Source organism: Notechis scutatus, chromosome 2, assembly GCF_049901735.1.
Source record: "Notechis scutatus isolate UNSWTSFEM ecotype Mainland chromosome 2, rNotScu1.2, whole genome shotgun sequence".
In the NCBI taxonomy this organism is placed as follows: domain Eukaryota; kingdom Metazoa; phylum Chordata; class Lepidosauria; order Squamata; family Elapidae; genus Notechis; species Notechis scutatus.
Window position 1 is genome coordinate 258,445,786 of NC_142010.1, and position 26,606 is coordinate 258,472,391.

At 43.5% G+C, this 26,606-nt stretch overlaps 1 protein-coding gene across 2 annotated transcripts in view; it reads right to left on the reverse strand.

Moving 5' to 3' along the window:
- Positions 1-473: 473 nt before the first annotated feature.
- KATNAL2 (katanin catalytic subunit A1 like 2) overlaps positions 474-26,606 on the reverse strand; it is a 47,251-nt gene continuing 21,118 nt past the window's right edge. For both annotated transcript variants that reach the window (XM_087958682.1, XM_026687700.2), the window contains exons 8-16: positions 25,564-25,641; positions 24,194-24,292; positions 21,601-21,664; positions 20,448-20,566; positions 16,267-16,358; positions 7,606-7,716; positions 5,525-5,687; positions 3,249-3,351; positions 474-1,099 (exon numbers count right to left, since the gene is read on the reverse strand). In XM_087958682.1, coding sequence (XP_087814808.1) covers positions 960-1,099; positions 3,249-3,351; positions 5,525-5,687; positions 7,606-7,716; positions 16,267-16,358; positions 20,448-20,566; positions 21,601-21,664; positions 24,194-24,292; positions 25,564-25,641 — 969 coding nt within the window. In that variant the 3' untranslated portion in view covers positions 474-959. The remainder of the gene's footprint in view (positions 1,100-3,248; positions 3,352-5,524; positions 5,688-7,605; positions 7,717-16,266; positions 16,359-20,447; positions 20,567-21,600; positions 21,665-24,193; positions 24,293-25,563; positions 25,642-26,606) is intronic.

The window sequence follows — 26,606 nt, forward strand, 5'->3', positions numbered from 1 at the left end:
CGCATGGCAAGGCGAGCGGAGCGACCGGCCAGCCAGCCGTCCCCCGCTTCTCCCCGCCACCTTCAACTCCTCCTTTGTACCTTTGTCGATGGGCTTCGGGACGGCCGCTCGGCTCGCCTTGCCTTGGGTGCTGAAAGAATCCTCGCGCCTTAGTTTTGTTCGAAGCCGCCCCCCACCCTTAGATGAAACTAAGGCGCGAGGATTCCTTCAGGACCCAAACGCCGCTTTCCAACCGGAAAAGCTCACCCGGAAGCACTTTCTCGTCAAAACAAGATGGCGGCGCCCAGCAAACTGGCGCCCCGGTAGAAAATGTTCCACGGACCGATACCGGTCCGGGACCCGGTGGTTGGGGACCCCTGACCTGGAGGACTTGAGTATCTCCGTAGATATTTGTCTATTTTCAGTCTTCTGACCAAGGGAAGATAGAGGAGCCCTGCTGGTCGCTGTAAGGAAGCCTCCAAAAGACATCCCTGAGACTCCAAAGTGGTTTATTCTTCAAGGATATTCTTCAAAATCTACCGGTTTAATACAAGGATGCCCAAGAAGGCCCAATTAATGTCTTTCTTAATCACGTCCTAATATCTGCTTCCACTAAGGAAGAAAAGTGTAGCAGCAAATATTAAGCCAGCCAAACAGATCCCAAAATCTTCTAGCTGACACCAGAATAAAAATGGCCGGTCATGTTTAATTACAAAAATTAAAAAGGGCAAAAGTGCTAAAATGTTTTTTTTTTTCTGTTGTGCGTATGAGTCTAAAGCTGAAAAGATATAACAAGGTTTCTCCAAGTAACCATTGGTGGCCTCTTCTCCATCATCAAAACTCAGTATCCAGTTTGAAAAGTGACAGGTTTCTCCTCCTCTTTGTTTTAAACCCACCCACCCCAAAAACTCTTAAGAAATGGGTTGGGTGGGGTGGAGGAGCTGGAAACATGGATGATTGTTCCAGATCTTAAACTAGGCTCAAACCGACTCAAATTCTCTTTGCCAATCAACGTATCTTTGACTTAAGTTCTTAGCAGAGGGCTTGGTATGAGAAATGACATCCAGGAAGTCTTCAGTTGTGACTGTGTCCAAGTGGATCACCGGTAAGTTTCCATTGTCTGAAGAAAGAAGATCTCCCATTAGAAACTGAAATGCCATCCAAAATCGGTCCATCAATGGTCAGTGAACTACTCAGATCTCCTTTCCCCCCTCTTTTTTTAATGTCAAGTTTTTTATTTTATATTCTTTGTACATATCATTGCGTGAATACCTGGGTATCATACATTTTAATACAAATAGACATAGTGTTATTACTTCCAATTACCTTTCATATTATTTACATCCTTTATTTACCTTTCACATTATTTACGCCCTTTATTTTCTAATCCTCCCTCTTATTCTTTCATAGATCTTGGTATATTTATGTGTGTATACACACACACATATATACACTATTATTCCCCTCTTATTTCTATCTCTATTTTAATTTTTTTTCTTACCATACCTTTGTAATATTCAAAGATGTGTCTTTGTAATTATATTTCCCTTATTTATGTCTTTCCCTCTATTTATGTTAAAATTTCATCCTTCTTTCTTTCATTAACCCATATATACTCTAGTAACTTGGATCTCCTCTTGAATGGCATGTAACCCAAAAGATGATGAGATAGCAATAGCACTTAGACTTATGTACTGCTTCACCATTCTTTTTACAGCCCTCCCTAAGTGGTTTACAGAGTCAGCCTCTTGCCCCCAACAATCTGGGTCCTTATTTTACCCACCTCGGAAGGATGGAAGACTGAGTAAACCTTGAGCTTGGTGAGATTCAAACTGCCAAAATTGCAGGCAGCTGGCAGTCAGCAGAAGTAGCCTGCAGTACTGCACTCTAACCACTGCACCACTGTGGCTCATAACATCATAGAATAAGATCATAGAGATCATAGAAGGGATACCTCCAGAGTCCAAACAACACCTTCATGCCTTGAGTCCTGCTCTGGTTCCCCCAAATGATTCTCACTCTGGTTGGGTATCATTTTATTCCTATCTCATTCCCCAGTATATCCAATGTATGCTATAGGGACGCGGTGGCTCAGTGGCTAAGACGCTGAGCTTGTCGATCAGAAAGGTCGGCAGTTTGGCGGTTTGAATCCCGAGCGCCGGGTAACAGAGTGAGCTCCCGTTACTTGTTCCAGCTTCTGCCAACCTAGCAGTTCGAAAGCATGTAAAAATGCAAGTAGAAAAATAGGGACCACTTTGGTGGGAAGGTAACAGTGTTCCTTGCGCCTTAACAGCATTTAGTCATGCCAGCCACATGACCACGGAGACGTCTTTGGACAGCGCTGGCTCTTCAGCTTTGTAACAAAAATGAGCACTGCCCCCTAGAGCTGGAAATGACTGGCATGTATGTGCGAGGGGAACCTTTACCGTTAATGTGTGCCTACTGCATTGTTCTACTGCAAGTTTTGGGGAGCTGCAGCCCAACCTCGCCCAGAATACCAGACTAAGGGTTGGACTAGAAGGCCTCCAAGATCCCTTCTGGCCCTAGGATTCTACAAGTAGTCCTCAACTTGCAACAGTTCGTTTAGTGACCATTCAAAATTACAAGGGCACTGAAAAAAGTGACTTGGGACCATTTTTCACACTTGCAACCATTGCCTATCATCATCAGGTGATCAAAATTCAAATGCTTGGCAACTGGCTCATATTTATGACAGTTACAAGGTCCTGTGATCCCCTTTTGTGACCCTCTGACAAGCAAAGTCAATGGGCAAGCCAGATTCACTTAACAACCACGTTAGTCATTTAACAACTGCAGTGATTCGCTTAACCACTGTGGCAGGAAAGGCTGTAAAATGGGGGAAAACTCATTTAGCAATAGAAATTTTGGGCTCAGTTATGGTAAGTTGAGGACTACCTGTGTGATCTTAGAATGTTTTATACCAGGGGCCTCCAACCTTGGCCACTTTTAAGACTTGTGGACTTCAACTGCTGGCTGAGAGTGAACTCTGGGAGTTGAAGTCCACAAGTCTTAAAGTGGCCAAGGCTGAGGCCCCTGTTTTACATCACTGACCAAATGGGAAGGGAGTTTACAAAACCCTGAGTAAATCTGAATTGGAAACAAACAGAACGCCGCCATCTGCTGGTGCAGATTTGTAAATTGACCATTTACCTTTGTATATGCTTCCTAGCTAACCTAACTAAGACATCACTGCTTGCTTGACTCTGAGCACCTGTTCAACTCAAACACTCAGGAGGGTTTTGCAGTACCTGCCTGATGATTTTCAAGGGCGCAGAAGATTTTTCTCACGGGGCGCATGGCTGCCTCTTTGCAAACCAACTTAATGTCAGAGCCCGAGTAGCCTTCCGTCTCCTAATAACACAAACATAAACAGACAGGTGTGCTTACCTCTGCAGGTCTCCCCTTGCAGGTTAGTTACCAAGCTAGCGTTTAGATTAAGAAAGGATGGAGAGGAAGACAGGTTACGGGGATGGGTTCTACATCGGGCCACTTCGGACTCCTGAGCACAAGGGGCAACTTAGTCAGATAAGCAATAAGAATCCCTTTATGATCTCCAACTTTGCCCCCATTGTCCAGGTTACCTTCTGGCTGGAGAAAAACTCTCCCAGGAACAGACTTTTAAGTGGAGGAAATTCAGTCCAAAAACAAAGTACATACAAACCGTAACTAAAAATCCAAACCAACCACACTGCAGCAATTAACTTGACAGGGCAGGAGAAGGAATGGCAGACTTGAAAGCAAACACAGTTGGGAAGACGCCAGGAACGTAGATAAGCCTCGATGATACCAGATAATTCATGATTTGCTCCCAACAACTTGCTGTGCGCAGCTTCCCTTTTTAAACACGGTGTTCCCAGCTGCAGCTAATGAAGGGAATCAGAGCCCTTTCCTCCCCCGCAAGCCATGCAACTCACGTTGCTCCCTTCTCCATTCCTCCCTGCATGCTCTAGGATGAAGAGGGGGTGGGCCTGGGTCTTTCTCTGAATCCCCGCTCCCTTGCTCTACCTCTCCCCTGCTCTGCCCAGCCAGACTTTGCCCTTCCCCAGTTTCTTCCACAGCCAATGGAGCCACACTCCCACTCCTTGTCAGCTGCTCTGCCTCCCCCTCCAAATCAGATTCTGACAGGGGCATCACAACATGGAACCAGTCCTATGGATCATATTATGGTGGACAAGAGGTTGGTGACGAACTTGTTTGCCACCACAAGAACATCAAGATAAACTGCCAACCCTGCAGCTGACATGGCTGAAGCCATTTTGACTGCTTCAGTGTTGCCACACTGGAGCTGAGGGACAGGAAGGGGGGAATTGAGATAGCTGGGATGTCTTTAGCCAAAACAACACATTTTCTCTTGGGAACCAAGGACATTCTCACACCTGGTCGAAGGAAGGCAGTGTGATGCCACCAATCACTACCATGATTGGACCATCTGACTGACTATTTTGAGAAAGTAGAAAAACTTTTACTTTTAATTAAGTGAAAACCGTGGGAACCTTCAGAGTCGGTTTTCACCCGATATGTACCAATATGATAATTCCAATAAAAATATTCTTTGAGGAATATATCTGTCTTTAGAGTCTTGCTTGCTATGGATTTATTACTTGGAACCCTTGACAATAACATTACAAGATCTACACAGATCAGACCAGTAGCCTATCCCATTCCCCATCTTGGCTGAAGGCCACCCGAGATGCCTTTAGGAAGACCTCAAAGAAGGCAAGCCCTGTGCCCTTGTTCCCAGCCGTCTGTAATTCATTGTTCCTAGAAGTGATGGTCCCACCAAACCAACAATACCGGTAAGCGTTCTATCTTCCATAAACAGTTTTTCTCAACTTTTAAGATGTTGTTGATGATGATGATATCCATACAGTCATGTCCAATGCTTGGTGATTCTATGGGCCAGGTCTCTCCACATCTCCTGGTCTTGAATTACTCCTCTGAGTTGTTCTATACTCTGACTGGTGTCAGCTTTGATGGTGTCCAGCCACTGTATTCTTGGTGGCCTGGTTACCTTTATATACGGGGATGGAATGGAATGGAATGGAATAGAATAGAATAGAATAGAAAACAAAACATGGAATAGAATGGAATGGAATGCAACAGAACAGAATAGAAAATATGGAATGGAATGGAATGGAATAGAATAGAATAGAATAGAATAGAATAGAATAGAATAGAATAGAATTTGCCTCTGGTGTCAGTGTACATAAAAATAACAAAATAATAAATCATATTTTCTAAATCATACAATAAAAACATTGTGATAAATTATAAGATACCAACAGGAGAATAGGAAAGATGAGAAGGTGAGAAAGATGAGAAAATGGAGATATAAAGATTTGTGAACTTCAACTCCCAGAATTCTCCAGCCAGCTATACTATTCTGGCTAAGGAATCCTGGGAGTTGAAGTCCACACATCTTTAAGTGGCCAAAGTTGACAACCCCTGCTCTATCAATTCCTTGACACCTGTACGAAGGTCATTCCTAAGAACCCTGGATAACCTGGGTGAGTTTCTTCCTCACCTGGCTGAGCAAAGTATAATCCAGCTCCGTCCTCAGCTCCACTCCTCCACTGTTGCTCACGGGGGGAAGCCAGTTCTGGATCATGGCTTTCCGGGCCTCTTGATTGGGGAGGTCGACCAGAATCCTCTTCTCCAGTCGGCGCAGCATGGCGTAATCCAGTTCCCTAGGAGGGAATAAAGAGAAAGGTCACCAAATAAGCTGACTTTCTATCACCGCACAAATGATGCCATGAGTATCAGCATAAGTTCATTTTGTGCAGCGAAAGCCAAATTTGGCCCTAGGTTCTGCCTCAGTTTATCTCCCCACGAAGGGACTGAGTCAGAAGATCATTTAAAAGCAGCTTATTAGGGTACCCTGATAAAGTGGGATCTCCCTACGAAAAGGAGAGAACCCTGAGATCCATCTTGCATTCCTTTTTATAATTAACCCAGCATAGAAAATGCAAGAGGAAAGTTGACTGGACAGGACAAAAGTCACCTCCTGTTCTGACCCACGCCCTTTTCCAACAAATCAAACACAATCCAAAGGGAACAGAAACCTTGTAATGCTTCTGCAAAATAATTAGCTGTGATATGCACAAGCCTTGCCAAACTGTGCAAGACTGCCAAAAGATAACAGACAAGAAATAATTTGCAATACAAGAATCTTCAAATACAAACTCAGGATACTGGAATGTCCACGAGGCTGGAGTTTCAAAACGTCTTTGCCTTCTGCAAAGTACGTTCGTTTCACAGCTGGCTTTTATCCTCTTGAGGCAGGGGCCAGTACCTTGCAGCCTTACTCCCAAGTCGCCCGTGCTGTTGTAACTGCTCTTTCCTACGAGCTATCCTGTGTGCACGCACACTTGGCACAGGTTCCTCGGGAACCTCCTCATCGCTGCTGCCAGCCCCCACAATCTCTGAAGGCAGCAGTCTACTTCCTAATGGTCCTGGCCCCTCATCTGAGTCCTCGCTCTCCTTAGCCATCCACATCTGCTGCCAGCTAACCACAACACCTCCCCTTTGCAGCGACCATCAGTTACATGTAGTCAAGCCCATTACATATTTTCATCCCATAAGATCACACGTGTTCATTAAAAGGAGGTCTAATGTCAGAAGGGGCGTGTGATTGTTAAGGAGAAAAAAATTGTTTGGAATTCACAAAAGAGATAAAAACCAGACCCCAATTTGTACTAACAACCTTTTTCTTCTCTGGAGCTAGTCTCCAGCATATTTACCAGTTTAGGGACATTAAAAGCTCATAAACCTGAACATCCTTTTCAAAGAGAGAAAACAAATCAAATTAAAATATGAACTAACTATGTTAAGTTAACAAATTACAAAACCCATGTCATTTGCCCCTCAGCAGGGAGGCCATTATAACAATGACACAAATTTCTCTCAAATCACACACAGATCTCAAAGTGTGTGTGTGTGTGTGTGTGTGTAAAAAACGGTATCAATTTCTGTCAATTCACACAGATCTCAGGAATAATATAGCCCTTTGCTTGGAAAGTGTTTTGTGCTGTGATCCTGAAAAAAAAAAAAAAAAGGATTTGGAGTCATTTCCTCCTTTGTTACTTTTGTACAAAAGCCATTTTTTTTCTATTGCAGCCCTTTTTGATCCCAACTGGATCTTCACGTTAAAAAAAGAGAGACAGATTTTCATCCTCAAACTTTAGCACTCATAATTCCAATAAAGCCCAACTCTCCCTATTTTTAGAGAACATATTTTTCTAAGCGCCAGATGATTTAAGCACCTTAAACAAGAGTTTCTCCGCAGTGAATGCTTCTTTAGCTTAACTATAGTAAATAACTTGGCCATCAAGTTGATTTTTAAATATTAGCAGCTTGGCTTGCTCTGGCATCTGCTGATCTTCTGAAGGATTATGTACTTTCTGGTGCAAAGAGCAAGAACCAAAGCAGAAGCAAAATGTCAGTAATCATAATAATAATACTAACAAAGAAGCTCAAAGCCCCCAATTAATCTTAGAAGGCTTTTGCCAAATATGAGGGCTTTTACTGCTCTGGGTAAGTAAAATCTTTATCTGTGTTTAGAGGCTCATGCAGATGTATTCAAAACATATTCTCTGGCTCTCTTACCAGGGTAAGTTGGAAGCGGCTAAAACGAAGACAAGGTCATCGGAGCGAGCCAAGCCGTCCATCTGCACCAATAATTCTGTTTTCATCCGCCGGCTCCCTTCGTGTTCACCACTGTCAAGGTATTGAGGGCAGGAGAAAAGAGGGGGAGATTATTTCTGGGCAGGGAAGAAGGTCCATCATTGAAGGTAGACCTCAGCTTACAACGATTTGCTTAGTGGCTGTTCGAAGTTACAACGGCACTGAAAAACGGCATTGTCTTTCACACTTATATAACGATTGCAGCATCCCTAAATATAAATTGTATCTTTACCATTTATATAGTTTTGTTTGTTTTCCTAGTATGTTTTTGATTGCTTATTAGTAACCTATGTATTATTTGATTGATTATTAGTAACCTATGACTATCACTAAGGGTTGTATCTTATGATTCTTGATGAATGTATTTAATTTTATTTTTCTTTATGTACACGGAGAGCTTATGCACCAAAGACAAATTTCTTGTGTGTCCAATCACACGTGGCCAATAAATAATTCTATTCTATTCTATTCTATTCTATTCTATTATTCTATTCCATTCCATTCCATTCCATTCCATTCCATCTATTCTATTCTATTCTATTCCATTCTATTCCATTCTATTCTATTCCATTCCATTCCATATATTCTATTCTATTCCATTCCATATTCTATTCCATTTCATTCCATATTTTCTTTTCTTTTCTATTCCATTCCATTCCATATATTTTATTCTATTCTATTCCATTCCATATTCTATTCCATTTCATTCCATATTTTCTATTCTATTCTATTCCATTCCATTCCATATATTCTATTCTATTCTATTCTATTCTATTCTATTCTATTCTATTCTATTCTATTCTATTCTATTCTATTCTATTCTATTCCTATTCCATTTCATTCTATTCCATTCCATTCCACCACTCCATATTTTCTATTCTATTCTATTCTATTCTATTCTATTCTATTCTATTCTATTCTATTCTATTCTATTCTATTCTATTCCATTCCATTCCATTCCATTCCATTCCATTCTATTCTATTCTATTCTATTCCATTCCATTCCATTCTATTCTATTCCATTTCATTCTATTCCATTCCATTCCACCACTCCATATTTTCTATTCTATTCTATTCTATTCTATTCTATTCTATTCTATTCTATTCTATTCTATTCTATTCTATTCTATTCCATTCCATTCTATTCTATTCCATTCCATTCCATTCCATTCCATTCCATATATTCTATTCTATTCTATTCTATTCTATTCTATTCTATTCTATTCCATTCCATATATTTTATTCTATTCCATTCCATATTCTATTCCATTTCATTCCATATTCTATTCCATTTCATTCCATATTTTCTTTTCTATTCTATTCTATTCCATTCCATTCCATATATTTTATTCTATTCCTATTCCATATTCTATTCCATTTCATTCCATATTTTCTATTCTATTCTATTCCATTCCATTCCATATATTCTATTCTATTCTATTCCATTCCATTCCATTCCATTTCATTCCATATTTTCTATTCTATTCCATTCCATTCCATTCCATTCCATTCCATTCCATTCCATTCTATTCTATTCTATTCTATTCCATTCCATTCCATTCCATTCCATTCCATTCCATTCCATTCCATTCCATTCTATTCTATTCTATTCTATTCTATTCTATTCTATTCTATTCTATTCTATTCTATTCTATTCCATTCCATTCCATTCCATTCTACAGCCACCTAACCTGGAATTAAGGAGAAACATCCTAACAGTGAGGACACTTAATCAGTGGAAGGGCCGGCCTTCAGACTTTGTGGGTGCTCCATCACTGGAGGTTTTTAAAGAAGAGATTGGACATCCATTAAGTCTGAAATGCTTATAGGGCTTCCTTCTTGAGCAGGGGGATGGGCTAGAAGATCTCCAAGGTCCCTTCCGTCATATAGTGTCCATGGGTCAATGTGATCCGCTTTTGCGACCTTCTGACAAGCAAAGTCAATGGGGAAGCCAGATTCACTCAACAGCCAGGGTACTTGCTTAACAGTGGCAGTAATTCACTTAGCAACTGAGGCAGGAATGGTTGTAAAACGGGACAAAGCTCAATTAACCTCTGTCACGCTTAGCAACGGAAACGTTTGGCTCCATTGTGGTCATAAATCCAAGTCTACCTGCATCTAAATAAGGATCAGCTAGGTTGTGGGATTCCTTTCTGGAAACCTATCCTCCTGACTTCCATTAGCTGAGAGCTCAGCATGATTGGAAACTTCATGACTGTGAATGCTGAGAAGTCAACTCAACTATGAATTTGCTCATTTAGAGGGCTGGAATGAAAGGAAAGACACATGCAAAGGTTTATCTTTAGGAGGAGATTAATACAGGTGGGCCTGAGCAAATGCTAACATTGGGTCAAGCGTGGGAAATGTCTGCTAAAGCAGGGGTCCCCAACCACCGGTCCGCGGACGTACCGGTCCACGGAACAAGTCCTACCGGGCCGCTGGCTTGCTGAGCGCCGCCATCTTTTTGATGAAAAAGTGCTTCTGGTGAGCTTTTCCGGGTAGAAAGCTCACCGGAAGCCGTTTCATCAAAAAGATGGCGCGCCGCACTTCGGTGAGCTTTTCCAGGTAGAAGCTCACCGGGCACGTTTTCATCAAAAGATGGCGGCGCCAGCGCTTCGGTGAGCTTTCCGGGTGAAAGCCATTTCTACCGGAAAGCTCACCAAGCACTAGCGCCGCCATCTTTGATGAATGCTCCGGTGAGTCACGGAGCACTTTTCATCAAAAAGATGGCGGCGCCCAGCTGATGCGTCGGCGCGGCGCCCAGCTGATGCCGGAACCGGGCGCGGCGTAAAAGGTTGGGGATCACTGTGCTAAAGCAGGGGTCCCCAAACACCAGGCGGACGGTACGGTCCGTGGAACATTTTCTACCGGGCCGCCGGTTTGCTGGGCGCCGCCATCTTGTTTTGATGAGAAAGTGCTTCCGGTGAGCTTTTCCGGTTGGAAAGCGGTGTTTGGGTCCTGAAGGAATCCTCGCGCCTTAGTTTCATCGAAGGGGGGGGCGGCTTCGAACAAAACTAAGGCGCAAGGATTCTTTCAGCACCCAAGGCAAGGCGAGCCGAGCGACCGTCCCGAAGCCGTCCCGAAGCCCATCGAAACAGGTACAAAGGAGGAGTTGAAGGTGGCGGGGAGAAACGGGGGACGGCTGGCTGGCCGGTCGCTCGGCTCGCGTTGTCTTGTCATGCGTGCTGATGCCGGTACCGGGCCGCGGATCATTTTGTGATGCCGGTACCGGGCCATGGCACAAAAAAGGTTGGGGGCCACTGTGCTAAAGCTCTCAACAAGAATCTGAACTACTAACGGTCAAAGTGATTAAGCGGATGAAAGGCCTGGAGACTAAAACATATGAAGAAGGGTTACACCATTACAGGATTTGGGTTTGGCTAGTCTAGAGAAAAAGAAGGAGTAGGGTGGGACATGATAGCAGTAGTCCGGCATTAGAGAGGCTGCCACAAGGGGTGAGGGGTTGTCAATTTATTTTCCAAAGCGCCAGAAGGCAGGACAAGATAGAGTCCCTTGGCCTGCAAGGCGATGAAATCAGTCAATCCTAAAAGGAAATCAATTCTATTTTTTGGAAGGATAAATCCTGAAGCTGGAGCTCAAAGACTTTGGCCACCTAATGAGAAGAGAGGACTCCTTGGAGGAGACCCTGATGTTGGGGAAGATGGAAGGCAGAATGAGAAGGGGACAGGAGAAGAGGGGATGGTTAGATGGGGTCATCAGTGCAATGAACATGACTTTGAGCAAACATCAAGAGGTAGGGGAGGACAGGAAGGCCTGGCGTGATATGGTCCATGGGGCTCCTTGTTCTGATCCAAACCCTTTTCCAATAAAACAAACATGAACCAAAGGGGACAGAAACCTTGTAATGATTCTTATGAATCCCTGGTAACAGAAACCTTTGGATGAGTCTTAGGAATCCCTGGTTAAAAGGCTGCTGCAAACTAATTAACTTTGATAAGCACAAGCTTCGCCAAAACTGTGCGAGTCTGCCAAGAATAACAGATAAGAAATATTTCACAACACAAGAGTCTTCCAATACCAACTTAAGATACTGTAATGTCCACGAGGCTGAGTTTCAAAACGTCTTTGCTTCCTACAAGGAATGTTCGCTTCACAGATGGCTTTTATCTTCTTGAAGGAGGGGCCATTACCTTGCAGCCTTACTCCTGAGTCGCCCATGCTGTTGTAGGTGCTCTTGCCTGCGAGCAATCCTGCGCTCATGCGCACTTGGCACAGGCTCCTCGGGAACCTCCTCATCGCTGCTGCCAGCCCCCACAATCTCTGAAAGGAGCAGTCCACTCCCTAATGGTCCTGGCCCCTCATCTGAGTCCTCGCTCTCCTCAGCCGTCCGCACCTGCTGCCGGCTAACCACAACAGTCCTGAATAATCAGACACAACTTAGCAACTGAACAAGAACAAAAGATTCACTCCACACTCTGCTCCAGATGAAAGAATGCCTCTCAGCCTCAAGGCCAAAGACAACAAAAGGCATATTTTGACCGTCTTTCTGAAGGACTTCAGGGCTCCTGACCCTGCAAGATAAGGCCCATTTTAAAATCCTTTAACATTGTGACCCCTGGCTTAGACATCCAAGCTCTGAAGATAGGTGGCGATTAGAAGGTTAAAACAGGGGGGGCGCCCTATATAAATAAGTCTGTTTGGGTGAGCCAATTAAAAAGACCCATAAAAGAGGGTATGTATGCCAGGCCTAAGGTCCCAATCCTTTTTCCCCTGCAGGTAAAATATTTCAGAGACAGTTTGTCCGAGAACCGAAAGCGATACAGGCTATTAATTCACGCAAGGCTTATCTAATCATCTTCTCTTGGCCGTTATGATGTTATAATCCTCTCTCCAATTAAGAAATATTCAAACAAATTTTCATATATATGATTCATCGCTTGGTGACTCTGCAAATCCACTGATGAGTTCGGGAAGCAAAACCCCCTTCGCTGACCCAGCCTTGTTGGAGGTCTCCGTGGCCACATTCAGCCGCAGGTCACTTGAGCAATGAGACCTCGAGGGAGGCAGAAGCGTCTGGGAAGTTTCATTTCAGATGTTCGCTGAAGCCTCTAGGGCCCTCTTAGAAACTGGGGCAGAAACTAAACGGGCAGATGTGATCCTTGGTTTCCACGCTGCGAAGGGCTTCTGCTCCCTGGCCTAAACTCAGGGCTGGGCTGCTGGAGGTTTGCAGGGCTCTGAGAGAGCCCCGAGATTCTGTGTAGTTCGGAGATTCTCTGTGCAGCTGTGTCCAAATCCTGTGCAAATCCCACTCTTGGCTGACCCTGCCCCACCCTGGCCCTCCGCTCTCCTTCCAGGAGTCCCCTCCCCTCCCTTCCCATGGTCCCCAGGGCCAGGGGTGGGATTCAATTTTTTTTAACAACCGGTTCTGTGGGTGTGGCTTAGGTGGTGGGCGTGGCTTAGGTGGTCATGTGACTGGGTGGACATGGCTTGGTGGTCATGTGATTGGCTGGGCGTGGCCAACTCAATACCACTCACATCAAGGCACGCATCTCCTTGCCTGGTCTCTCATGACTGTGGGGGTGCTGCAACAGTCGTAAGTGTGAAAAAGGGTCACAAGTCGCTTTTTTCAGTGCCATTGTAACTTTGAATGGTCACTCCACACAAGCAAAGTACCAGCAAAGGAGGAGGGAAAAAACTCCAGAGAAGTTCCAGAGACAGGAAGTCTAGTCCTGCCAAGAATGTAATAAGAGAGAGGCAGTTTCTGTAAGCAACACCAGAATGTTTCCTTCCTGTCTTCCTTACAGGATTAGGGCAGTAATTTCTTCTAACCACCGGTTCTCCGAACTGCTTAGAATGTTAACAACCGGTTCTAGCGAATAGGTGCAAACCGGTGGAATCCCACCCCTGGTGTAGGGCCCATTTTGGATGCAGGCCACGCCCCCCCCCCCGCCCGAGGTTAAACACAACCCTGATGCGGTCCTCAATGAAATTGAGTTTGACACCCCTGCTCTAGAATTAGTTCTCACTGGACAAAGGAAAACTTTACACCTTTTAGATGTGTGCCAGACTTGGAATTCTCTCTTTCTTCCTTGCATTTTGGAGGAAGGGAGAAGTTTGCAAACAAGTGAAAGAGCCAAGAGTCTTTGGGGTTTTTGCTGAGGGCTGTAGGGGGCTCTATATAGGGGTGGGCTTATGCTGGGGGTTCGCAGGGGTTCGGGAGAGTTCCTAGCTAAGATTCTGCGCAGTTCGGAGAACCCCCCAAATCCCACTCCTGGCTGGCCCTGCCCACCCCTCTCCTGAGTCCCCACACGGCCTGTTTTGGATGCAGGTAAGTGCAGGGCCTGCACGGAGGTTCAGGGAGTGCAAAAAATGGAAGCTCAGGAAGCTCGAGAAGGCCAGAAATGGGCTCGTTTCTGGCTTCCGGAGAGCCTTCCGGAGAGCCCAGGGAGGCAGTTTTTGCCCTCCTGGAGGCTCGAGGAAAGCCTATGGAGCCCAGGGAGGTCAACCCCACCCCCCCACTGTGGTGCAAGAGGCTGACTAGGCCACACCCACCATGGCCATGCCCACCCAGCAGGGAATCTTGCTAAAATTTTTGAAGCCCACCCCTGCCTAAATTGGTTGGTTTGGGGAAACTGAGTCGCAGCTAGAAAAAGGTCGTCATAGTATCCACTTTATCCACTTTGCACCAAAGACAAATTCCTTGTGTGTCCAATCACACTTGGCCAATCAAGAATTCTATTCTATTATTCTATTCTATTCTATTCTATTCTATTCTATTCTATTCTATTCTATTCTATTCTATTCCTATTCTGTTCTGTTCTAATTCATATTCTATTCTGTTCTATTTTAATCTATTCTATTCCAATCTATTCTATTTACTCTACTCTATCATTCCATTCCATATTTTCTTTTCTATTCTATTCTATTCTATTCTATTCTATTCTATTCTATTCTATCCTATTCCATATTTTCTATTCTATTCTATTCTATTCCATTCCATTCCATTCCATTCCATATTTTCTATTCTATTCTATTCTATTCTATTCTATTCTATTCTATTCTATTCTATTCCTATTCTGTTCTGTTCTAATTCATATTCATATTCTATTCTGTTCTATTTCAATCTATTCTATTCCAATCTATTCTATTTACTCTACTCTATCATTCCATTCCATATTTTCTGTTCTATTCTATTCTATTCTATTCTATTCTATTCTATTCTATTCTATTCTATTCCATATTTTCTATTCTATTCTATTCTATTCTATTCTATTCTATTCTATTCTATTCTATTCTATTCTATTCTATTCTATTCCATTCCATTCCATTCAATTCCATATTTTCTATTCTATTCTATTCTATTCTATTCTATTCTATTCTATTCCATTCCATTCCATTCCATATTTTCTATTCTATTCTACTATTCTATTCTATTCTATTCTATTCTATTCTATTCTATTCTATTCTATTCTATTCTATTCTATTCTATTCCATATATTCTATTCTATTCTGTTCTGTTCATATTCATAGTTCATATTCTATTCTGTTCTATTTCAATCTATTCTATTCCAATCTATTCTATTTACTCTATTCTACTCTATCATTCCATTGCATATTTTCTATTCTATTCTATTTTTCTCTTCCCTTCTTTCTTCCCTTCCCTTCCCTTTCCTTCCATTGCATACTTTCTATTCTATTCTACTCTATTCGTATTCATATTCGTATTCTGTTCTGTTCTAGTCTATTTCAATCTATTCTATTCCAATCTATTCTATTTACTCTACTCTATCATTCCATTTCATATTTTCTATTCTATTCTATTCTATTCTATTCTATTCTATTCTATTCTATTCTTGGAATTAGAAATTTATTTCTATCCCTGTTGAGATGAAAAAAGATAAAATAACATCAAGAGCAGGGATGGCCAAATATGGCCCCTTTGCCAATTGTCGACTTTGACTCCCAGAATTCCTCAGCCAGCCATGCACTGATGATGTTATCAAGTTTGGTAATGAGATGTTGGCAAGTAAACCAAACCAAGCTTAGAAAACAACAAGGATCCCTTGTTTTTAATCCTGAGCTACAAATATTCTACTCTAAAAAGGTTAATACCTAGGCAGTCCTCAACTTATGACCACAATAGAGCTCTAAATTGCGGTTGCTAAGTGAGACCATTGTTAAGCGGGTTTTGCTCCATTTGATGACCTTTTTGTCAAGTTGTTAAGTGAACCACTGCAGTTGTTACGTTAGTAACACGGTTGTAAAATGAATCTGGCTTCCCCACTGAATTTGCTTGTCAGAAGGTCACGAAAGGGGATCATGTGACCCCCCGGACACTGCAACCGTCATAAATATGAGACAGCTGCCAAGCGTCCAAATTCTGACCCCATGACCATGGGGATGCTGCAAGAGTCATGTGAAAAACAGACGTAAATTACTTTTTTCCACTCCCAGGGTAACTTTGAATGATCGCTCTAATAACTAACCGTTGTAAGTCGAAGTCTACTAAATATTTCTTTTTGAAATATTTTTAAAATCCAATGAGAGGATTGACTTCACACCTCTACTCTCACCCCAAAAACCCAAGAACAACGAAAGCCCAGACCACTGGAGAATTGTTACCCAAGAACCGTGCCTCGCTGACTCATGACTGACTCCAGCTCGTCCAGGAAGATTGTGGAAGGCGCATGATAGCGGGCAAGTTCAAATAATACCTGCGGAGAAAGAGACAGAAGCCAAGAAAGGAATGTCAAATGGGACCAAGGGTTTGTGTGCGATCGTTCTCTGACAGCAGGAACCTGGGAAGGGGGCCATACTTGTAGCTGCAGAGCCAGGGATGGGCCTCAAAATTTTTAGCAAAAGGTTCTCTCTGCCTTGACTGTTGGCTTTCCAGCTAACAAGCCCAGCATCTTAACCACTATCATTGTGCCTGTATAAATCTAGGATGCCACATATCACTTCTTGTCATCTATGATGTCATCCACACAGAGTTTTTTTGAGCCACCTGACGTGAGGTAAAAAAATGAGCAATCCAAAACCAGATTGTTCCCATGTGGATGCTGTGAACTCATAAAATATTTCTATGGTCTTTTTAGAGTTGCCAACAGAAAGGGAAGGGGGAGCAGTGGGCAGCTTGCATTCCATAAAAGATAGTTTCTAGGTGGCCAAAGTTTCTGCCGGCGCAAAATTCTAACTGGAGAGCATGATTGATGACTCTGGGCTATGGATGTGTCCCATTGGAGAATATGTATTATGATGCACCCAGGGGGGTGGGGGAAAACCAGGGTCAAGGGTGACAATGAATGATGTGTCTCAGAGTTGGCTACACCCAGGCAATGCTGGCATGTTTCCTCCTAGCAAATCTTCTTTTAAGTTTTGGAAGTTCAGCTCGAGACTCATGATTTAAATGGGGGTAACTGCTGTAATCCTGACAGATGCTTTAAACATCTGTCACTATAAGCCTCAGTTAGAGACAAATAAAATGGGTATCAATTCCAATACTGCAAAAGAGATAAACGTTTTTTAAAAATGTACCACAGGTAGTCCTCAACTTATGAGAGTTTACTTAGCGACCATTTAAAGTTACAACAGCACTGAAAAACCGTGACTTATGACCATTTTTCACACTTACGACCATTGCAGCATTCCCATGGTCACATGATCAAAATTCAGATGCTTGGCAATTTGACTCATATTTATGACGGTTGCTGCGTCCCGGGGTCCTTGTGATCCCCTTTTGTGACCTTCTGAGAAGCAAAGTCAACGGGGAAGCCAGATTCACTTAGTGACCCAGTTACTAACAACTGCAGTGATTCACTTAACAACTGTGGTGAGAAAGGTCGTCAAATGGAGCAAAATTCACATAACAGCCGTCTGACTTAGCGACAGAGATTTTTGTCTCAATTTGGGTCATTAGGTAAGGACTACCTGTATATATTTCGCTTTCTGCCATGGGATCAGGAAAAAGCAGTGGCTATTATAGTAAAATATTATAACAATCTCATTATGAGAATGCATGAAGAACATATTAGAAATGCTGCCTTCATATGGACGTACAAAATAATTCTTAAATCCCAGAGCTCACAAAAGAGGAGAGGAAGAGCAGAGAGAGACAAATAATCCTGTCTTTATATTTTAAATCTTTTCACCTAAATCCTACTCAATTACAAAGGGAATAATAAGAAAGGAGAATGATTCCAGAAAGAGAAGCTGTAACAAAATCCTCCTATAACCTCTAGAGGCTAACATGTCCCTTTACAGTTGCATTTATAGATTTTTAAATACACTTTCATAAGCAAAAAATGAATGCAAAGAGAATTAAAAGTTGGGTGAGCTAAACACTTAGGTACATTTTACACACGCTGCTCTCTACAAATAACCCTCTTCAGAAAAACCAGAATTCTGGTGCAATTTACATGGTAGATCTTTTTTTTGTCTTGCAAAAATAATTGTGCTGAATGTAGAGGTATTCTGCAACTTTTGACCACAATTGGGACCAAAATTTCTGTTGCTAAGCGAGCTATTGGTTCAGTGAATTTTGCCCCATTTCACGACCTTTCTCACCACAGTTGTTAAGCGAATCACTAAAGTTATGAAGTTAGTATCACCGTTGTTAAGTGAATCTGGTTTCCCCCACTGACTTTGCTGGTCAGGAGGTTGCAAAAGGGGACCCCACGACCCCGGGATGCTGCTACGAAAATGTGAGCCAAGGTTTGATCCACGTGACCATGGGGATGCTGCAACGGTTGGTAAAGGTGAAAACCGGGCGTAAGTCACTTTTTTCAGTGCCCTTGTAACTTTGAATTTGACTTACAACCATTTGTCATCAAACGAATGATTGTAAGTCAAGGACTACCTGCTTTATAGACATAAAGAGTCAGGCCGATGAAATCGAACGCAGAACTTGTTATGTCCACTAGAGCAGGGGTCCCCAACCGCGGTCCGCGGACCGGTGAACCGGCCGCGGAACAAGCCTTACCGGGCGCTGGTTGCTGGGCGCCGCCATCTTTTTGGTAAAAAGCGCTTCTGGTGAGCTTTTCCGGGTAGAAAGCTCACCGGGCGCTGTTTCGTCATAAAAGATGGCGGCATAGCTCGATGAGCTTTTCGGGTAGAAAGCCATTTCTACCGAAAAAGCTCACCGGCGCTGGCGCCGCCATCTTTTTTGACGAAGCGCTCCGGTGACGCCACCGAAGCGCCTTTTCGTCATAAAAGATGGCGGCGCCCACTGCGCCGGTACGGGCCGCGGCGCCCAGCTGATGCCGGAACCGGGCGCGCGGCCGAAAGGTTGGGGATCCCTGCACTAGGGGAGCAAAGAAATGGAGAAAACTAACTCTGCTGCTCTAGTACAGTGGTCGCCAACCAGTGGTCTGCAGAGAAATGTCACCCCTAAAGCAATTAATCCAGGCTGCGCGGGAACACAAGGCTGCACCACCCACATGGCCCAAGGGAACACAAAGCTTGCGTCGCTTGCATTGCGAACAACACAAGGTAGTGAGGGGAGGGGGGAAAGGGTGGAGCGGGGGGGATTGCCCCACTTGCCCCATGCATCTCACCTGGCCACTGGGCTACTTCTTTCCGCTTCTTTCTTCTTCTGCTTTTGGCTGCACACAAGGAAAGCAGCAAAAGTCTTTCTTTCTCTCCCCCAAATTCTGCCAGAAATGAGTCTTTGGGACCCTGCAAGGCCTCCTGCTCCAAGAGGCTGCGCCGGTGCCACTAGTCTCATAAAGACTCATTTCTGAGTTTGGGGGAGAGAAAGAAAGACTTCTGCTGCTTCTGCTGCTTTCCTTGCATGAAGCCAAAAGTCTCTCTCTCTCTCCCTCTCTCCCCCTGAGAACGGAGCTGGAGACAGTATCCTGCAATCCCAAATAATGATCGATCGGTAGGAAAATGGGGTGGGGAATTTTCCTGCAGACTTTTTTGGGGATTTTCCCAGGGTCTCTGGTTCGCGGGATTTAAAATCATGAGTTTGGTGGTCCCTGAAGTCCAAAAGGTTGGCGACCACCGATCTAGTGAATGTTTGGGCTATTACAGCCCATTTAAAAATCTCTCTGAATTTGTATTAGTTCCACTGTATAATTTTTAATCCTGGCTGATTTTCTAGAGCAGGGGTGGGCAAACTTTTTGACTCAGGGGCCTCATTGACTTTTAAAATTTGACAGATGGGCCGGGTCAGCACAAGATACGATACATATAAAAAACTGCAAAATTTCCACAAAATCAAGTCACTGCGCCTAATGCGCCACCTGGTGTCAAAATGCCTGTCATTACAAGTCAAAATCAAATGAATGCAATCATTCAATCATTCACATCAAACCTTAATTCTGTACCAATCTTCGGCGGGCCGGATTAAAAAGACCAACGGGCCGGATGTGGCCCGTGGGCCGTAGTTTGCCCACCCCTGTTCTAGAGTAATTTTTTTTCAACCACTTGGACTTCGATGCCTCGAATCCACTAGCAAGCATACTGGATAAGGAATTCATTTATTTTATTTATTTATTTGATTTGCCAATTGTTTACAAGATAATAAGTATAAGTGTATACATAGTTGTGAATACATGAAATGGTTACATATAAGAAAAATAAAAGAAGAATAAGAGAAACAATAGGACAGGGACGGTAGGCACGTTGGTGCGCTTATGCACGCCCCTATTCTGGGAACTGAAGTTCACGCTCAGGTGGGAAAACACTACACTAGAAAGTATGGCGATATAGACGATTAGTTTAGCCAATGCTTGCCTTAAGCCACATCTTAAGCAAATTCTTTCTTAAATTCTGTGTATAAAGAAAACAAAAGGGATTTTTACTCTGACAAGCTTTTCTGAATCGCCTCTCCATTTGCTGACAATGGTGGATGCGGAGATGTTGAAGAACGTTGTGTTGCATTCAGTGGCAACAGCTTTAGCCAGCAAAGTTTTTCCAGTACCTAGAAGTTGAAAGAAAGGTGATGTTTACTCTCCAGTCATAAAACGTATGAAGAATAGTTGCAGAAATGGGGCATGTCTACTTTAAAAAAATGAAATATTTTAGGATATATTAAAAAGGCAGAATATTTCCCCTAAAATAGAAGTAGAAACTCAAGAGAGGCAGAAACTCAGTCCCACCCCCTCCCACCTTTGTCAATGGGCCATTAAGGCCTGGGCCAGTCTATTCTACATAACAAAGATCTACCTCCTTCAGTCAGAGCCATTCAATTGCCTTTCATTGCATCACCCAGCAAATTTCAACCAAACTTAGCACACAGACAACCTACAAAGCTATGACCTCTGACAACACCAATCGGAATACTCTTCCTGTGCCCCAGGAAGCTCAAAGCCAGAGGGGGTATAAAGCCCAGGGATTCTCAGCATCTCTTCCCTTTTTTCATCACCCAAGAGCTCCAAGGCATGTGATCTTATCTACCATTTCATCTTTCCAAACAGCCTCCATGTTTCCAGTGTCTTTCTCCCCACTTCGAACTGAACCCAGAAGGACATTTCTTCCAACAATACTTTTCTAGACTAGAAAGACTAGGGGTGACAGGATAGGAGGGTTCCAATATTTGAGGGGCTGCCATGAAGAAGATGGGGGGCCAACCTGTTCTCTGAAGAACCTGAAGGCAGGACAAGAAACAATGGAAGGGAAAAATGATGAAGGATAGGGAGAAAAATGATGAAGGATAGGGAGAAATCACATAGGGAGAAATTTCCTGACAGTTTTAACAATTAATCAGTGGAACAACTCGCACCCAGAAGTTGTGAATTTTGATTACAGGAACCCTGGGGGATGCTGCAGTGGTCATAAGTGTGAAAAGGGGCCATAAGAAGGCACTCTTTTCAACGCCGTTGTAACTTTGAGTGGTCTCTAAATGAACTATCGTAAGTCGAGGTCTCTTTCATTTAAGGAGATTGTTGGCATTCAGAATGAAAAAAAAGAGTCCCAAAACTTAATTATTATTTTTTAAAAAAAAAACAATCATACCCGGAGGCCCATATAGCAGAAGTCCCTTCCAAGGAGAAAGGATGCCTGTAAACAGCTGAGGGTACTGTGGAAAAAAGAAGAAAATGACAAAAAAAGCCATGACTAAACAACAGGCTGTTTGGAACACGAAGTACACTTGGCAAGTCATTCTGGCAACTTAACCAGCGTTTGTTTGTTTTTGATCAGAACATTGCTAAGGGGAAAATGTAGGATGGCTGATTCTGTATTTCTCACCTTTATTTGTTTAATGTCCCCCTTCCTTTGAAACATCAAGTTCATTGTTAGATTTTATTTATTTGATTTTGTCAGGCCCCTGTCAGAATCTGATTCGGAGGAAGAAGCCAAACAGCTGTCAGGGAGTGGGAGTGTGGCTCCGTTGGCTGTGGAGGAAACTGGGAAAGAGCAAAGTCTGGCTGGGCAGAGCAGGAGAGAGGTAGAACAAGGGAGAGGGAGTTCAAAGGAAGATCCAGGCCCAACCCCTCCTTCATTCTAGGGCACGCAGGGAGGAACAGAGAAGAGAGCAACATGAATTGCATGGCTTATGGGGGAGGAAAGGGCCCTGATTCCCTTCATGAGCTGCAGCTGGGAACACAGTGTATAAAAAAGGCAAGCTGCATGCAGCAAGCTGTTGGGAGCAAACTTGAATTTATCTTGTATCGTCGATGCTTATCTGTGCTCCTGGCGTCTTCCCAACTGTGTGAGTTTTGCTGTGCTTTCAAGTCTGAAATTCCTGCTCCTGCCCTGCCAAACTAATTACTTCAGTTTGGTTTGCTTGGATTTTAAGTTACAGTTTGTGTCTACTTTGTTTTGGACTGAATTTTCTACAGTCAAAGGCCATTCCTGGGAGAGTTTTTCTCCAGCCCAAAGGTAACCTGGACATTGAGGGCAAAGTTGGAGATAATAAAGGGATTCTTATTGCTTATCTGACTGTGTTATCTTTGTGCCACCCCCCGGATCATTACAGATTTTTAGTCTTTAGGTCTAGAACTCACTGTCTCCCCACTTTCTAGCCTGATGCCTTCACCACAAGACAAAACGACTCTCAAGCCAGTGCCCAAGTTAATTTTCCTTCCTTCCAAATTGCTTCCTGTTTCCCAATTTAAGTAGTATTTTCAAAATCAGCAATGGTAGCTTGGAAAGAAAAATAAATAAAAAGATTACAGTGGCAACTCTAAAACTGGCATAGGTCATGCCAGTATGTCGCCTCTAATAAATCCTTTGACGTTTTTTGAAGTTTCGCTCGAGACTCATGATTTAATTAGGGCGATCGATGGAATCCTGACATACAGATAGTCTTCAACTTGCAACTGTTCGTTTCCTGACTGTTCAAAGTTATGATGGCACTGAAAAAAAGTGACTTACGACTGCTCCTCACACTTAAAACCGTTGCATTGTATTTGCAGTTTATGTGATCAAAATTCAGGGGTTTGGCAACTGCCATGTATTTACAAGTATGGCAGTGTCCCAGGGTCATGTGAGAATCACTTGCAACCTTCCCAGATGGATTCCGGTGAGCCAAATCAATGAGGGAAGCCTGATTTGTTTAATGACCATGTGATTCACTTAACAACTGCAGTGATTTGCGTAACAATCGTGGCAAAAATGGTTGTAAAAGTCAGGAGTGACTCACTTAACAGATGCCCTGCTTAGCAATGTAAACTTTGGGCCCAATTGTGCTCATATGTTGAGGACTAGTCCTTGACTTGCGACCACAATTGAGCACAGAATTTATGTGGCTGAGAAATTCGTTCAGTGAATTTCGCTCCATTTTGCGACTTTTCTTGCCACCTTTGTTAAGTGAATCACTGCAGTTCTTATGTTAGTGACACGGTTGTTAAGTGAAGCTATCTTCCACATTGACTTTGCTTGTCAGAAGGTCGCAAAAGGGGATCAGATGACCCTGAGACACTGTAACCATCTTAAATGTGAGTCAGTTGCCAAGCATCCCTATGTAAATCACGCGACCATGGGGATGCTACAACGGTCGTGTCAACTCATAAAACATTTTGTATACACGTTTTATGGTTGACAACAGAAAGAAGGGGGAGAAAGCTCTTATCTTTAAAATTTTTATTGCAATGATGCAGCCCGGAACATGCTCAATTGGAGAATCTTTTAGACCGAAGTACATTCCATTCATATTTTCTTCAAAGACTGATTAGATGGCTGAAGCTTCTGCCGTGCAAAAATCTAATTGGAGAGCATGATTGATGACTCTGGGCTATGGACGTTTTCGTTGGATGATACTCCCAGATTGGGGGAGGGGGGGAAGCAGGATCAAGGGTGACAGTGAATTACGTATCTCAGAGTTGACTACGCCCAGGTAAATGCCGGACGTAGAATGTTACCTTCAAATAAATCCTCTTTAGTTTTGGGAGTGTGGCTCGAGGCTCATGATTTAATGGGAGTAACTGCCAGAATCCTGACAGACTGCTTTTCCCCCCGGTCACAAGTCTCTTTTTTCAGTGCGGTCGTAACTTCCAAGGGGCACTCAATGAACTGTTGTAAGTTGAGGACTACCTGTGTATCTTGGCCACAACAACAGAGGCAATTTTTGTGTGACTTTTGAAAAGTTGGCTCAGCTGCTCCTTACCCTGATGGGATACACAACAGCTTCCTTGACCAACCGCTTGGCTGCGTCAAGTCCGATGATGCAATTCCACTTCACGTTGGGGTTCTGAAGGTAGATATCCTGCAAGACATGGTTTGATCTCTGTAAAAAAACAGGCCTCCCATTTTCCCAGGCAAGCATAATAAAACACGGAGCAAAATAAGCTCGGCCGTGCCGTAAAATTAATGGGGGGGCGGGGGAAACAGCAAGACAAAGAACAGATGGTTAATGTCGATGCCGTTATGGGGGAGCAGAAGGGAAGAGTCAGCTGTGGCTGAACGACAACTTTCGGCATCTCTGTCTCTATTAGTAAAGCTTGGCTGAGTCTACAAAAATTGTCATGATCATCATTTGTCATCAGGCTGGAGGTTTTGGCTGGCTCATTTTTTCTTTAATTCAGGGTGTCCAACCTCAGCAACTTTAAGACTTGTGGGCTTCAATTCCCAGAATTCCCAGACTAGACTAGACTAATAACTTTATTGCCACTTTGAATGTTTGATGTTGAAACATCAGCTACTCTGTTTCCCCAAAAATACGACCTACCCTGGAAGTAAGTCCTAGTTTGATTTTTACATGTGCCACTCAATATAGGCCCTACCCCCCCCCTAAATAAGCCCTAATTAAGATCCCGCCCACTCCAGAGTCCACAGGTAAAAATTAAGCTAGGGTGGGGATGGTGGGGTGCAACTGCCATACTACTTACCTGTGGACAGTTGTAGCCAGGCCTCGCACACCCCGACACCTGCCTTGCCGGTCCATTTCTTCTGCAGCCGACAAGGCTGGCAAGGCTTTCCTGAAGGCCTCTGTAGCTGATAACAAAGAAGCTCTGGATCGATCCAGAGCTCTGTTATTGGCCTCAGAGGCCTTCAGGAAAGCCTTGCCGGCTGCAGAAGAAGAATTTCCTGAAGGCCTCTGACAGCGAAAAGGAGGCCGGGGGCAACATGCACAAGTGAGGTTAGTCAGTGGATGACATCCCCCCAAAATAAGACCTGATGCCTTTTTTTCGGTGGCAAAACAATATAAGACAGGGTCTTATTTTCGGGGAAACACGGTAGAAAATCACCAAGGTCAGAGAGCACCAAGGATCCCCACACTTCATTAATCATGGTATCTTGGGCTCCACAAGGGATTGCTTTTTTCAGGCAGATATAAATTATGTAACTTGTAGGACTCCATAAGGTAGGAGTATCTGCTAACATAAGAATGTGAGGCTCAGGCGAGAAAGGTCCCTATTCATATTCCTCCGGTCCTCTACTGCTTGACTTTATATCAAGATGGGCAGTAGGATCAGACCCTCAGTGAATGAGGCTGGAATTCAACAACCATCCTTGGTTTGACAAGAAAAAACTCACCTTACTGATAACGGTTGCAAGCTCCCTCATTTCAGCTGTCATCCCAAGGAAGGCGCCCAAAGGTTTTAACAGTCGTTCCTGGAAACATGGAAAACACACACTGGTTGCAGAAAATACTGTTTGGGTTGACTCCTGGTCTGTCTATTGTTGACCTCCATTCACCTACCTAAAGAACTATGCATGGTGTCAGCGTTCCAATGAAATTCCCCATTTCATTCAGCACTCAGAAACAAAGTTTATCCACGTAAGAATTTATTAAGGAAGTCATACTGGCGCATCTGGGAAAACCCAAATCTGAGAGTTTTGGGTTTTCCCTTCCCAATTGAAATGCCAGTGTTCCAGCAAACCTCCATTCCACCCAATAACTCCGAGACAGATATCTCTCCAAGGTTCCTTTTATTTGGATAATATCTGGCACCTCTGTGGAATCCCGAATCTGAAAGTTCCGGGTTTCCTTACAATAAGTAAAAACTACAAATCCATCCCCTGCACCCATCACCACATCACATGGCCCAATCACCATCCATCCCAAAGTAAGACTTCCTCTTCACTATGCGCAACTCTACCTGACCTTGAATCAGCAAAAGAATTTTATTATGTCTAACTAGATCTACTCCAATGAATTCCCCCATCCCACTTTCCCGGGCTCAAATGGTGGCAGCATGGGAGCATCGGATCTCAATATGGCTTCCAAAGCTGACATTAAATTCACAAACCCATCCCCTGCACCCACCAGTCCATCACGTGGCCCAATCATTCTTCATCCCAACTGGAGACACTCCTCCAGGCACTCCTTTCCCAGTGCAGGGTAACTTGTCCTTGACTTTAGGAGAAGAATGTTGTTATGTCCAATCTTCCACTTCTCTATGAAATCCCCCCTCCCAATTTCCCAGGCACTAAGATGTGGCAGCTTGGAAGCTTCTACGTACAATATGGCTTCCAAAGCTGATATATGTAGTCCTTGACTTACAAGTTCATTTAGTGACCGTTCAAAGTTACAGTGGGACTGAAAACCATGACTTGGGACCGTTTTCGACATTTAC